The sequence below is a fragment of the Parasteatoda tepidariorum genome, chromosome 11 (assembly GCF_982258835.1).
Source record: "Parasteatoda tepidariorum strain Cologne lab strain chromosome 11, Ptep-v5.0, whole genome shotgun sequence".
Taxonomy (NCBI): domain Eukaryota; kingdom Metazoa; phylum Arthropoda; class Arachnida; order Araneae; family Theridiidae; genus Parasteatoda; species Parasteatoda tepidariorum.
Window position 1 is genome coordinate 60,004,411 of NC_141765.1, and position 16,278 is coordinate 60,020,688.

Here is a 16,278-nt window from a genome sequence, read left to right on the forward strand (position 1 = left end):
TATTCTCGTTAAATCTACTCTTTCTATAAACTGAACGCAAAAAATTAATTTTTAAATTTAATGCTGAAATTAACTAAAAGTATTAATTAAAAGTACAATTAATTTAAAGTATTTTATTGCGCAGGGTTTTTATGAATTTTTTATGCTTAAAAATTTAAATGTTGTTAAAAAAAGAAAATTTTACGCCTAAAATTGTAGGTTTAGATGCGTACTCGTAGAAATATACATAAAAGAAAAAAAAAATTCCCGATAGTTGCAATATTTCAATAAATGTTTCTAATTCTCTCATCCACACGAAAAAATTTCTACGTACACCCCAGTTCAAATTTGGTGAGCATCAAATGTTAAAAGTATATTTTGTTTAAAATAGAATCTTTCGAAAAGTTTAAAGATAAATTCTTTTGACTTAGATTTTTTTTTCTCCCAAACTATAGGTGACCAGTTTTCTCAAAAAACTAAAAAATCTGGTAACAAAATTTCTAAAAAAAAAAAAGAAAGAAAAAAGAATTTAAAATAGCATTATAACCTTCAAAATAATATTATTTCTGTTAGAAGATCTCGGCGTGGGATTTCTGTTCTCAGAATAATAAATTTTAAAGATAAAGCAGTGAGTTTTTTAAAACAGAAATTTAACTACCCGTTCTTTTAGTTTTTTGAGGACGTTGATCAGCTTACTCAAACTTGGAGGTGAAAAAAAAAAGCTCAGTAAAAACCGAGTTTTTGTTCAACCAAGACGGCAATCCGGATTTTCATTTGACAGTCGCTCTAGTATTTGGCTTTCTCACGCTGGCAACGCTGATTGTTATTTCTATTTGTGTTTTGGAAATTTGGAAAATTGCGAATAGTGAATTGGCATGTGTTATTTATGTATTTATTATTTTCATATGATGAACTCAGGTAATTTTATCGATTATTTTTAATAACGACAGCTTTCGTCTTCGTTTACGAGTAGAATTGTGGAAATGAATTTCAGCTATACTGAACTTGACATCCAAATCAGCTGGGCATTTGTCTCAAGTATTGTAAACAGTGCATCTGTGTTCGAAAATGTAGAACTTTTAGTTTCATTATTTATTTGATTTTATCCTTAGATGTGGTGTATTATTGAAGCTCATGCTATTTCAGTTCCTGCTGTTTATTTAGATTGGTTTTCTGCAATAAAATACTATTTAACTGTGGCTTGCAGTCCGCAAGATGCGGCCATTTGCTGACAGATATACAAGTTTTGTCGCAGAAAAATAATTGGTTGTCTGTGTGTATTTTCGTGTATCGGAATTAAACTATGTGTATGTTCAAACGTTAAAGCTTTTGAAGCATCGGAAGATTAAATGCTGGTGGAAACAATATGGTGAAATTTCTATTAGTTTTCTTTCTAATGTAAAAAAATATATGGTACCTATATCACAAATGTACTTAATCCATGATATAACGGAAATATTTGAGCGAAATGTGGTGCTATTCTGAGAAACATATAATTTCATTTACTCATCTTCAGTGTTGTTAGTGCTGATGTTTTTTTTACATATAACATTTTTCACCATGTGTAGAGTGGACACATTAGAAAATTTATGTCAGGAGCTTCTGTTTCTCATGATAAACAGAGTTTTTAATGTTTGCAATAATTCTTTCTCTGTAATTTAAAGTAATCTAAGTTAAACTATTCATTTCTTAAATTAAAAGAAGTGTTATTATGTATATCAAAATTTTAAAAAACCTTTTTTAAAGAAAAAAAATGCCTGCCCACCTAGGTTTTTCATCAAAAACTCAGTTGATGGAAGACCAAAAAAAAATTTCCGAAACGATTTCTGTATCGTGATGTGCAGTAGAATAATCGCCTGGTCTTCACAACTTCCAAGCCGCAGCCTGTAAGGAACTAAAAAAAAATCCCTGAAAGGATTAAATGTATAACTCAAAGCCACTTCCTACATGTTTTTTTTTTATAAAATTGTTTGAAATCCATTTAGTGGTTGTAGTAGGCATGACAGATCTTGATACAGAAATATCTCCTAATTTTAGAAATCTTTTAAATTTTTTTCTCGAGTCCTTGATAAAATTTCAAGATTTGCTTCTAATATGATAGTACAACGTTTGGTACTATTTATCACTTGTTTTCTTGTAATTTAACCATTTTTTGAGAGAAGTTTTAGATTGCTTCTTATTTCATAATAAACAGATTTTCTTTAAAATTTAAAATTATTCAATTTAAAGATCGCAGAATTTTTTATTGCTTTAACTCAGATTTAATTTCAGATTCTAATGGAATAAAATTTACATTTTTGCTCGGTTACCATTTCAACTAAATCTGCAATAAACTTTTGGTTACTATAAGATTATGTTAAAGTTTTTCGTGTTACAGATTGTTAGTAATATTGTGCAAAGTTAATTTTGAATAACAGTTTTGTATTCGTTATATTAATGGTAAATTTTATCTGGAAACTGTTTTATATAAAGTTTATTTTATAAGTAAATATAACTTATTCAGGGGGGAGAATCCTCAGCTTTCTTATGATTTTTACCGTATATCCACTTTTTGTTAAATTTTTATCAGATTCCTTCCGTAATATTATTAAAGAGAAAAATATTGCGATATCAAAGTTTCGCAACTTTGATAATTGATCTTAAAAGAGATTTATATAATAAAACTTTTATTTTTCTAAGAATTACATTAGATTTTATTTATTGTCGAGTTCTGTTACAGCATTTATTGGCTATAGTAATTATTCTTTGCATTTCCATTGTAATAGTGTTCCTGTTGTTCATTATAGAACCCAAGTAAACGGAATTGTCAACAACCTCAAATGTTTATTCTTCAATTTTTAAATGGGTGTTATTGAAGCTTGCTTTAGTACAGGGAAAATATTTAGTTTTGCTTTCGCTTATTCTCAAGCCCATCTTGAGAGCCGCTTTTTCTAAAGAAATAAAAGCCTGTCTTAGTGCTATAGGTGTTCTAGCAATAATGTCTATGTCATCAGCAAAAGCCAACAGTTGTACAGATTTATTAGAAATATTTCCCCTGATGTTAATGTTGGAATCTAATACTTTTTCTAATACTAATTTGAAGAGAAGGCATGCCAATGCATCCCCTTGTCTCGCACCATTATTTATTGCCATTGGGGTTGACAGATTATTCTGTATTTTGACCCTAGTTTTGGTTTCATTTAGTGTCAGGCATACCAGCCTAGATAACTTTTTAAGCACTTTAAACTCGCTCAAAGCTGTAATGAGGGCTTTTCTATTGATGCTATCATATGCAGCTTATTAACAAATTTTAATATTTAAAATAAAATAAGAATTAATTACGTTGGTTTAAATTTGAACTGTCAATAATCCATTCTGTTAGAAAGTGTTTCTTCAAGTGCATGATTTGAAACTATCCTCATTTTGATGATGTAGAAAACGTATCATTCAAAAAAGATGTAGTTTTAAAACCATGTAAATCCATTGCAATAATTGAAAGAAAAATGCAATTGTTAATCTGCGTGAATTAACAAGGAAATCATCCATAATCGAGAGCATAAAGATGTGATTTTTTTTAATAGTGCGATTCAAAGTTCATTGAACAAATTAAAATTGTATTAAATCACTGAGATTTTAAGAACTTTTTGAAAGTCTATTTTAATTACTGGCCAAAACACAATAGAGAAAGCTACATGAATTTACTGTGAGATCGTTGCTAAGGGAAAACTAGTCAAATTTTCATTTTGAAGCATAGCGAAGTTAATTGTTAACTAGGCTTAAAACAAAAACGCAAATATTTTCCTTATAAAAGACTTCTTTTACTTGTAAAATTGTTATTTATTTAAATATTATTTATTTATTTACTTAACTTTGCAATTGTTATTTATTTAAATAAAAACTTGTTCTGAAGCCTATGAGGAGGTTTTACCTTCATCATAAAGACGCAAAGCAAAGTATGTAATAGATCCAGTTGAACCTCTTTCCTTGTTTCTGATATCACCTAATTTATGATGCAAAGAAATATTCAAGACGAAACAGTTAAGAAACTCATCCCCAATTCCATTGTATATTCCAGTGGGTCGAAAATTACTTACTAAAATGCATGAATCCCAATCCTCTGTATGCTGTAATAACATATTAAAATATCAAGATGTTAAAGATCACGCTGAAATCTATAACAATAGCTCTTAAAATAACAATTAACATGCTAGCTGGATTTATGGTGGAATCTTTGTTAATCGAATAGGTAGAAAAAAAAAGTAATTACATAAATAAGTTTTTCAAAATTTGTGTTAAAGTCTTTAATTATCAAGATTTTAAAAGCTGCTTAGAAATGGTAACAACAATTGCCAAAAACGATATTGCCATAAAATAAATTGGTAAAATGTAGAATTTATCAGAAAATTAATCAAAACTAACTTTTCTCATTACTAAATATTACCAATATGTTTAAGTAAAATTTCATAAATTAAAAAAAATTATAAATTTTTTTTAATGCAGTTAAAATTTCATAATGAATCAATTTTAGTTTCCTGTATCATTGATTCTCAAAGGGGTGTATAACATAAAAATCATAAATTTTTTAGTTCAAAATTTTTTCGTCTTTTTTTGAAACTCTGTTTTTATGTTTGCTTATTTACTGTTTAATAATTGCAAAATGATTAAGTTACATACCGTTTCAATGTGTTTTTTTATAAAATGTTATGTAGTTATTTAATATTACTTGATTACTTTATGTAATAAAAGAATTCACTTTTAGTTTTAAGCAGGGTTGGCAGGTTTTTGACATGTGACAGTTTTTGACAGTTTAAACCATGGTTTAAACCGTCACGTCAAAAACCTCACTGTCAAAAATGTCGAAAATGTCAAAAACCTATATTCATATGTGAAATTTAATTAATACATAAAATTTATATATTTTTTAAAGGATAGTGTTTCTAAATATGTTCTAGAAAAAATAAATTTAAAATTTTGAAGAAACACTTATATTTTGAATAGTAACCAAAATCTTGTACTTTTGAAAACTCACATCTTTTGTAATATTATGTATTCGTTTTCATGTGTTATTGAAAATCTGCAGTGATATTATTAAGAAATTTATTTTTAACCAAATTTAGTGTATAGTATAGATTATACTAAAAATTAGACATTTTTAAAGATAAACATTAGCAGTTTTGTACATTAGGCATCTTCTTTTAAAGAAAAATCTTTTTAATATTCTTTTAAATCTTCTTAATAATCTTTTTAACATAAGACAATACAAATTTAAGTGCTTTCTGTTAAATACACAGAGTAGTTAGTGTCGATTTACAGTATATTCAGCCTATTCATTTACTATGCTGAAAATTTAGTTTATCCAAATACTTGTGAATTTCATTTTGCTGAATACGATATAGTTTTGTTGAATATCTAAATATTCAGCTGTTAAATAATTACTTCTTGCTTTCAAGATATGCATTATTTGTATTCTTAATACAAGTGGAGAAAAAAAAATTAAGAGATAAAAATTGTTTTAAAATGATAAGTGTAATAATTATAAATAAATATAATAAACAATATGAATTATATTTATCATTATTCATAAATATAACTACTTTTAAATTCAAATTAACATACTGGATAATAAAGATATTCGGTATAACATTAAAAAAAAATTTTTATACACTTGTATCTTATATCAAGTTTGTATTTATACAACATAACTTGTAAGTTCCTTATAAATATTAGTTATATGTTCCTTATATGTCAAAAATGCATAGTAATAAACTTTTAATTTTCTTAAGTATCAAAAAGAAGAAAAAAAAAATTTTAAATATAAATATTTAAACAATTTTTGTGCAAAATTTTTCTGCACATGCATTTGAATATAAATTTCTGAGATTTTAAATCTGTTATTTTACCTTAATTTTAATTAAAAAATATTTTAAAACCTGCTGATTACCTATAGTATAATTAAATTTCAATATAATGCATGGCAACTGTTGGTAGTTTTGAAGTTTATATATTTTCTTGGCAAACTTCAGTTTTTGACATTTTTGACGGGTTTTTGACGGTTTAAACCAGTATTATACCCTTGTCATGTCAAAAACCACTTTTTGACGTCAAAAACCCAACCCTGGTTTTAAGCCTTTAATATCAAGTTATGTTTGGTAAATAATAATATAAAGGATGAAAAATAACTATTACAAGTAAATACCTTTGAAAAGTGAATAAATAAATAGTTTAATAGCTCGAAAAAGATTTTCATTGTTTTTTCCCCTCAAACTTCTACATACTTTTTTTAATGTGAAAAAAAAAAATTTGAATCTCAGTTTCTGCTTTTAGCTCCTACAATGTAGAATAAATTTCTAAAACGTAGTTCAATTTTATTGCAATAAAAAAAATTAATGCATAGATATGATTCATTAAAAAATAATCATAAATTAAATATATATATAGTTTCATAGACATGATTAAAATACTTAGAAGCTTTCATGTTATATTATAATGTATGAACTTAATTTATCTTACAGTTAGCTTAAGAAAATCCAATAACTTTATCAAGCTACGTAAATAAAAACTGCCAGTTTTTCGTAAATGAAGTAAATTGATAATAATCATAGTTTAAATCTCTACAAACTGTATTGATATTCATATACTGCAAAATTTATATCATTTCAAAAGTTAAGAAATTAAAATGAAATTTTGATTATCAAAAACATAATAACTTCTTATAAATAAGAAAATATTCATAAGTTTTTATAAACCCCAATCAGCAAGGTATTTTTCATGAGAACGGATACTTTACTTTTCCATTCTAATCAAAGCGCATTCAAAACAAGGTGAATGCATTTCAATTTATATATCAAGTTAATTAGCTAAATTATATAATAATTAGAGCTAAATTATCAAGTTAAGTTTTCTTCAATTGTTCGGATGTTTTTGTTTAAATAACTATAATTTGCAATTATATTTTCAGTAAAATCTATTGCTCTAGTGCAGCAAATTTTGAAAAAACTGGGTTTTTTGCAATTAAATCCACATTAGCAAACCCTGTTAGAATATATTTTCAAGAATTTTGAGATATATTTATGGAGCTTTGTGTTTTATTTTTTTACATTTGATATTTTATTGCATAAATTTTTACTGATAATATGAAATATGATTACATGAATAGCAATGCGTAGTGTTCTAAAACAAATGTTTTATGAAAAATTAATAAGAATCCTCTTCATGATATTTGTAGCATTGCATAAGCAAATATATATAAGCAATTTTGCATTTCTTATTTTAAATTATCCAAAACTACCTTTTATTGTTACACCTAAATTATGATCATATGTTAACTGTACTGATTTACATTTGGTAATAGCTATCTATCTTAAGTGATTTTTAAGTTGAAGTTTGCAGGTCTGAACCTATACGTTTTAAGAGCTCATTTATCTCATAATATTTCTTAATTAATTACCTATTAATCATACAAATGTCATATAATCAGTTGTCTATTATAATTAATCTTCGAAAATATGTATATGTTATGAATAGTTGTAATTAATTTTTTAATTACATTAATTTATATATTTCTGAAATAGGAATTTGGTATCCTGAGGAGCTAATTGTGCGAGAGGAATTTTTCATTCTTTCATCATGCCTTTTCTACTAAGATTATTAAGTTAAAATTGCAAGCTTATAGTTATTCAACAACCTTATATTTCTTCTATCACTACATTTTTTCAAACATATCTTCTGATTAAATTCTATTTTTGATTTGATTTTAAATTCATATCGAAAGAAAGCATTAAAAAATTTGTAGATGTTATAAATAGTTATAAAAATTCGTGAAAAATGCATTATTAAGGAATCAATTATTTTTTATGCAAAAGTTGATTTTCCATTCAAATACTGCTCTAACTTTTAGTAATTACCAAGTACTTCATAATCAATTCTCAATTATATTGTCTTTTTGAAATATAAAACTCTGTGAAGAAAAAAGTATTTTTTAACAATTTCGTTTGCTTTATTTTATAATGTTTTAAAATGTAAGTTTTTAATTATGTAAGTTGAAAAAGTTTATTTTATTTTCAAATGCTAGTTTCTCTTATTTCTAGGTTTATTTTTTTCTCTTAAAACTTGTTAAGTGATTTGAAAGAGGTTGCATTGCTGAACAAGAATTTTAGTGCTATGTAGCAGAAAAAAAAGAAAGATTTTAATGTGTAAAAAGGTAATTTGCTGCTTTTTATAATAAATAAATCATTAATTTTAATATTCATTTTTCTCAGTAGCTGTAGCAAGTTTAGTGCACCTAACACTTGATTATTATTTTCATCCATTTAAAAGATTGTGCAATAATATCGGCTTTCATGTAATCGATTAGACTTATGTGCTGGAATAACATTTTGCAAGTTAGTTTCCAATAATTAAGATGTCTAGTTCATGATTGAAGCTCACTCAACTAGATTATTATAGTTATATATATATATATATATATATATATATATATATATATATATATATATATATATATATATATATATATATATATATATATATATATATATACACACAGTAAAATCTCCAGGAAAGACCACCTCTATGTAGAGACCAATATTGGCGGACACAGAATTCTTTCTATAAACTTTGTGTCGAAGAAAACCTTTAGGAGAGACCATTAAAACTTCTCCCAGTGACCGGGCAAACATGATTATTTTCAATTGCTCTTTTTTTTCTTCCATTATGCATTTATATTCTGTCTCAGATTACAATTTTAACTGCTCCACTGTTTTGGTTGCTTGGGGGAATTTCATCCATATGTCTTTAAATTATGATCTAGCTCTGTGTTAGATTACTTTTTTCAGGTGTGTCATGTGTCACAACATTGTCACTTTTAAAATGATTGATTGGAATTTTGAAATGTCCCAGTGCGGTGAAAATTGTACTGTAGCCACTAATTAATATTCAGCAATAGACGTCTAGTAAATAATTTAATAGTTGTCTTGCATGCCACTCTTCAACCTTCTAAGGGGCCTTTTTCACTCAGGGCCACAAGATAAGCATTATAGATTTGATGTTTTCAAAGATGTAACAAGTATTTTGTAATGAACTCAATCATTTAATTTTTTTTCATTTCGTATTCTGATTTTATTTTATTTGTTAATTAAAACCATAATATTGAAACATGTTTAATAAATATTTGAAGCTATAAATATCACTATCATTCTGTTTGTATTAATTTACAGATATTCAACTATTTTATGACACAAATCATGTTTTCATCTCTAAAAATTATGTTACTTTGTATGTTCGATAATATATTTTCATATTAATGTATGGGTTTTTATTTATTAAATCAGCACTTTGTATTTGAAGTTTGTAATTCATATTTAGGATGTCTGGTGAAGGAGAGGATGTTGTTGAAAATGATATTGAATCGGATGTTCAGCACACAAGACGAAGACCTCTTCTGCCTCGAACGAGTAAAGATCCATCAGAACCTACAGAACAGGAAACAGTTATAAATGCTGAAAAGCCTCTTAATCAAAGAAGCAGCTATAGAATTACAAAACGTGCAAAAAGAGACACAAGTCCAATAGATTCTGTTGTGAAGAAAACAGGTGATTATCATTAAAAAAAACTAGCATATTTATTAGAATATAATACTTTTATGTATTTTTTAAGATTCTGTATTCAAGGGACCAATGATCTACACAAATTATTTATATTAGCATTCTTCATAAAATTCTGTGAGTTTGCTTGAAATAGCTGTTCAAAATAGTATACAGTAAAAGCTCACCTATCCAGAAAGTGCAAGTAACCTAAATTTTCAGAAATTAAAAAATAAAAAATGCAACTTATTTGTTCTGCATCTGATATTTAACCATTTTTTCTTGCCTGTCACTTTTGGCGCATATCATTGGCTTCACATGAAGAAAACGGAATCAAATATTGCAACCTTATTTAAAGTTCACTTGTATTACTGCATGCATTTCTTAAAAAATTGGCTGATCTTAATCAAATGTTATCCTCCAAGCACCAGTTTTGTTACCAGTCTACTGCAAATTTCGTAAAAAATAAAGCAATTATTATTAAATTATTTTTTACTAAAAACTATTATTATTAACTTCTTGGACTCAATTTCAAACGAAATGCCTTAAAACTGACATTCTCCCACCAGATACAAAATTATAGTATCACACTAGGTGTACTAAAAGTATGCATTGATTCAAAATTTATTTGAGCATTCTTAATTTATCTAGGCCGTGTAGATAGATTGAGGAAAAACATCTGGGCAATTCTTTAATCTTGAACGAAATATCAGTAGTGTATTTTGGGAAAGTTTATACCCGGCAAGAGTTTTTTTTTTCCATTTAAAGAGTCCCCATTCTCTTCTTAATACACTTGTCATCCTCCCAACATCTGTTCTTTGCAGAAGGCTTGGGCACCGTGCCGAATTAAAATGAAATCTGTGTCCAGATTTTTTAGTTTCAGAAAGTTTAGTTACTCATATTATATGATGTATAATAATATTTTGTCCTCAAAGAACAGATGGCTTTCATTGGTTCTTCTTCGGATTTAAATACTGTACTTTTTCCCCCCATCATTTTAAATACATAGACAATACCTTGAAATCTGAAAATCTAAGAATTGCTGTTATTTTCAAAGCTTATTCAAGCAGTCTGTTTGATATGGCAAAGCTATTTTTCCTTTCTTTTACTAAAGATTCGAAGATGGTATCATCTAACTCCTCAAATAGAGGTTTTTTGCTAGTGCACTCAATTCAATTTCCTCTACTTTTGTCTTTCTGTCAATGCTCAAATGCCTTTGAAGTTCACTGTATAATACTGATTCTAATTGTCGACCAATAATCCAATAACGACTGATTCTAATCGTAAACATTTGAAATGTTTAGCCTCCACCCTTACTATTCAGTTTTCTCTTTCTCCTTTAGAACAATTCTATGAAACAATCACTTTCTTTTACTTTATATCTCTTCCATTCAATTCTACCCCCTTTCTATTCACCTAAGAATGACATCCTCTCCGTTTTACTCAACCTTTCCTATTTAATTCTCCCACCCCACCTTAAAATTTTCTTTTTACTCACTGGTGAGCATAAGTACCATTCAATGCAACCTTGACCTACTTGCAGCTGGGAGGAAATGCCATTGACCATACGTGCAGAGGTTTGCATTCCTCTCTCTTCTCACATGGACTTTACAGACACCTACTCATTTGTTAGCAATCTTCAAATCAGTTTCTGTGATTGATTGATCCTCTAATTTTTTCACCCACACATTGCTCCTTTACTATATAACATTAGTCTAACGCGGTAATTATTTTTAAGAAAAAAATCTTTAAGGAAATTGCCAAAAAAAGTATTTATAAATTGTGTGGTAGGGGGGAGAACGCTTTTTTTTGATATTGATTGCTAATCTGTATGAAGCTATAAAGGAGCGATTTATCCAGTTGGGGTGTTTTATCAGTATATTTTTGAATAAACTTTTTATTACTTGTTCGCATTTTTATTCTCAGCTTTTTTCCAGTCTATACTGTTACACGAAGCAGCTAGAATCTTTCTGCTTTTAACACAAAGAAATTTAATTTTTTATAAGCGTTAATTGCAATAGTTTTTTGTTTTTATTAAAAATATTAGATATTATTAAAAACTAAGATTTTCAGTGCTCAACTATCCGTAATATTTGTATATCTGTGATACAACGATTTCTGTGCATTCTGGATACTCAAGCATTTACTGTACTTTGTTTTATTATTTTCATACATTGTTAACTCCTCCATTTAAAGATCTTGTGATCAATCAATTTAAGCATGAAAATTATGTTGCTTATCAGCAAACAAAAGAATAGGAGAGAAGATGTAGACTTGACTTAAACTTAATAATTTTAGCAGATAATATTTATAGTATGGATATTCCTTCAGTTCAGACATTTTAGACTGCAGGCAGTTTTCTATATCCGTGGCCAAAACATTAATTAGACACAGACAAAAATTTGCATCTAAGAAATGTCTTTTGATCCTATTGACTGTTTTATTAAATTTTTTGACGCTTTTAAAAACGAATTGTTCCTGTGTGTGTATTTTACGAATAAATAATTGGAGATAAATGAAAATATGATAGATAGAGATGAATAGATAGAGATAAATGAAAATTGCAAGTCCAACATATCTTGCATTATTGTTAGTTCTTAATTATATTATTCTTTTGCATTGCAAGTAATTCCTATTTTCAAGAGTTCAAAGAGGGCAGATGCCTTAAAAGTAGGTATTGCCCCTGTCTTTGTAGCATGTATCTGAATGTACTCAACGAAGTATTTTACTTTATAAATTCAACTCCTTTATTCAACTATGTTGCTGAAAGAGTGTTCTTTTAAAGTTAACATAAAAACAAAAGAAAATGTGATTTATATTTTTAAAAAATTGAAAATTTCTGTACAAGGAAAGGTACATAAAAAATTCTCCACAATTTTAATTTTATTTTAATACTAGTCCAATTTCTTTGGAAATATGCAAAATTAACCAAGTTTTTATAGGAATAATAAAAAGTTCTCTATTCAGTCTCAGCTACTTTCTTAATTCCAATATCTTAATACTTCGTAAATATACATAGTTATGAAATAAATTTTTAAACTTGCATAAACACTGTCAAGATGTGAAACAAAGACTGGTATTGGATCTTGTGAGAGAATGTGGAACATAGCTTAAAAACATTAAATTTTATTTATTTATTTACATTAAAAAAGAAGAAATAAAATAGATCAGAATTATAAATTTCAAAGCAAAGGAAACTTTATGGTATATGTAATGAACTTTGCATCTTTGGTCCCTTCTTTTTTACTATTTTTAGATGTTAATGTTATCCTGTTATACCTTTGCAAACAAACAAATATTTCATATTAGTTTTGTCAGCTTATTTTTAAATATAACTATTTTTTAGTCAATCCGAAGCAAACAACACCTGCTCCTGTGTCTAAAACTCGAAGACCATGGGAATTGTGGAGTGTCGAAGACAAAAATTCATTTTTTGAAGCTCTTTGTGAAGTAAACAAATTATTTTATTTAAGTTGAAACAAGCAACCAGTTTTCTTGTATCTTTTTTTCTTCAAATAACGATAACTTAGCTGAATTATCGTTATCGTCTTATTCGATAAACTTAGCTAAATAGAAAATTGTTCCTTACAGCTTGACAGTTAAAGATTTAGTTACAACTGTGATATTTTCTTTTTATTTCAGCTAAGGGTTTTTGAATAATTATTTTACTTTCTTTCTAGATTAACTCTAAAATTAGAATAGCATATATTGTATAACTGATTATTTTAATGTTATTTGAAGTGACAAAGTTAAAGTTGTACTTTAAAGCTGAAAAGACTGTATAAAAATTCTTTTTAAAAATCAAATGTTTTGTTTTGAAATAGTTATAAACAGATAGGAAATCTTAAATAAACTCTAAACCCATAGCCAGAAAACATTAAAAACATTAAAAGAAATTGAGCATTTATCGAGAAAAAGTTTATAATAGGTAGGTACTTTATGTTTCAAATTTTCTTTTGCCCAAATATTTAACAAAATTATACTGTTTTTTTTTTTTGTTGTTGTTGCTATAAACAGCAAACTTGTATTATTTTTGCTACGAATAACAAGATTGAAATTATTCAAACAAACTGAGTATTTATGTATACATCAATTCCACTTGACTTTGGGACTCTAGACTTCTAAATTTCTGCGTCTTTCTTTTTTAATTAATTTTTTTAAAATCTAAAGCGGATCCTAATTTAAAATTATCACAGCGCAATCATCAATTGATTTAATAGTAATTCTAAATGATTAAACCCTTAATTTCCTTATCAGTTGTCTTTGAAACTTCAAAATAAGGGAATCTTTTTCAAAGTTAATAAGCGATGCAATTCTCTTTCTGCGCACACATAGAAGGCTGATTTAATCATTTAAAATAACACTTTGTTAAAAAGAAGAATGAGATGATTATCACTGAAAACTGAATAATATGTTTGTATGTTACTTGCCTGTAAAACAGTTCAAAAGAGAGCTAAAAACATTTGGCAGCTTTAGAATAATTTTCTATAAACAGCTAATATTATGCAACAATTGTATTCCGCAAAGAAATACAGAAGAATAATGAAAATTTAATTAATCGCTAACATGCACAAATCACTAAAATATGAAAACTTTTACGCAATTAAAGTTTTAGTTATGATTTATTTCTTATGAAAAATACTACTCGTAGATTGTAATGGATTTTGTAATGAAATTTATAATCTTGATGATAGCACCTTTTTCATCTGTCATATTCTAAGTGGAGTCTTTTTACTAACTTTATTTTATATTTATTTCATTAGAAAATAGCCTTTAGTGACTTATAATCAGCATAATTTCTTAAGTCAGCATAATTTATTAACAAAAAACAAATATTATTTACAAAATTAAATTGAAGGTGTTGATTAAAAAATTATGACTTTCTAAATTTTCAGAATACGAATTTGTGCCTTAAATAAAATTAAATTGCTCTTTAAACGATGTTTTAAAAATTAAAACATAGAGAAGAAGAGAAAGAATTGATCTCCGAAATGAAAAAAAAAATGAAAAGAAGTTATACACTAATGAGCGGCGGGTAAATTCTTTTACTTCTATTATTATGTACAATCAATTATTATGTGCAGTCATAACTTTTCCATCTATTGATAACCTAGACAAAAAAATATAAAACAAGAAAAGAATAAAATATAAGCACTGGAGGGCTTTAACTACAATTGTTCTTTTTATATATATTATATATATTTGTACTTATATATATATATGTATATATATATATACACACAATAGTCTTAAGATCTGTCAGCTGTAATTTATTATATGTTAGATTGAGTTATATGTAACTTTCCATGCTATAACTTTCTTTAATTAATCAGACCGAACTCTACAGACAGACTAAATAAGCTCAAAGCATGTTTTATTTTTATTAAAATTTAAGAAAACAATGTTAGTTTTTAAAAAAAAATATATTTTTAAAAAGGTTGTTTATTTAAAAACAAGCTAAATATTTTTTTGTTTAAAAAAAAAATCATTTAATTATTTTTTTGGTTTTACAATTTATTTATAAGAAAGGTGACGTAATTTACTTTAAAGCCAATTGTCTCTTTAATCAAAATTGCTGTTCTAAAACAAGTTTGATTCATAAAATTGAATTAATATCCCTGCTAAATTGTATGCCATGTTACAAAAGTCATTGATTTCTAACTTCAAAAGAATAAAATTTGTTTGCATTTTTTCTTGTCACCCTATTAAATTTGCATTTTATTATATTAATCTATAATAATAATAATGACTAATATTATTTATTTATTACTTTTTTGGCGGGAAATATCCTCAAATTTAAAGATATAAATAATTTTATTTATTCCACTTTATTTACTTGCTCTGTTACATTTTGTTTAACATTCTCTCAAAGCGGAAGCTATTTATGACTTATTCTAAAACTTTTTCCCCGGTTGCTGAAAGAACTATATCTTTTATTTTGGAACATGTAATTTTTTAAATTATGCATAAGAATGAAACTTTTTTTTTAATAAGTTGTCTTTAAGTGATGAATTTATTTTTACATTCAAATATTTTACCCCTGATTTATTTTGATTCTTTATTATGATTTATAGTTTGGAAAAGACTTTGAAAATATACAAAGTTATATTGCACAGAAAGGCAAGAAGAAAGGTTTTGCATCAAATATGATTAAAAATAAGGACCAAGTCAGACACTTTTATTATAGGACATGGCACAAGATATCAAAATTTTTACAAATAAATGAAAGTAAGTATTTTAGATGTCTTCTAACATTTTCTGAAAAATTGCTGAAATTTGTTATCAATTTCACTCTAACAAATAGCCAGATATTTTTCAATTATTTATTATTGTTATTATTCCTTTATTGCAAACCAAAAAATATTACCAGTGATTTGTTAAATTTATTAGTGCTTTGTTTTGCTATAATTACCGATATTAAATCAAATTGTCTATCGATTAATGAAATTTTAACAAACATAAATATGTTTGAACCAGAAAATTTAGAAACCTGTGCTTTATTTTCTTAAGAAACATTATAGTGAATAATTTATAGTGAATAAACTAAATTATTTCTGAATTTTCTGCCACAATTTGTGTCTGCAGAAAAATCATGTTATCAATATAAAGCTTAATTACACTGAAATGTCGATATGTAAATTAGAGAACAAAAAAATATTCACTTAAGTAAAAAAAATTCTTAAAAATTGTAATTAAAAATTATCAACTCACAAAATAATTTTTTTAAAATTATTTGATT

At 26.4% G+C, this 16,278-nt stretch overlaps 1 protein-coding gene across 5 annotated transcripts in view; it reads left to right on the plus strand.

Annotated features, from left to right (window-relative positions):
- The first annotated feature begins 755 nt into the window (after positions 1-755).
- The window catches only part of crm (cramped chromatin regulator), a 50,497-nt gene continuing 34,974 nt past the window's right edge, over positions 756-16,278 (plus strand). For 2 of the 5 annotated variants that reach the window (XM_087154863.1, XM_016075243.5), the window contains exons 1-5: positions 790-897; positions 8,046-8,158; positions 9,322-9,548; positions 12,886-12,989; positions 15,614-15,767. In XM_087154863.1, the coding sequence (XP_087010989.1) occupies positions 15,762-15,767 (6 nt within the window). In that variant the 5' untranslated portion in view covers positions 790-897; positions 8,046-8,158; positions 9,322-9,548; positions 12,886-12,989; positions 15,614-15,761. Of the gene's footprint in view, positions 1,349-8,045; positions 8,159-9,321; positions 9,549-12,885; positions 12,990-15,613; positions 15,768-16,278 lie in introns of those variants that run through there. The other 3 variants (XM_087154862.1, XM_016075242.5, XM_087154864.1) reach the window with 3 other exon arrangements.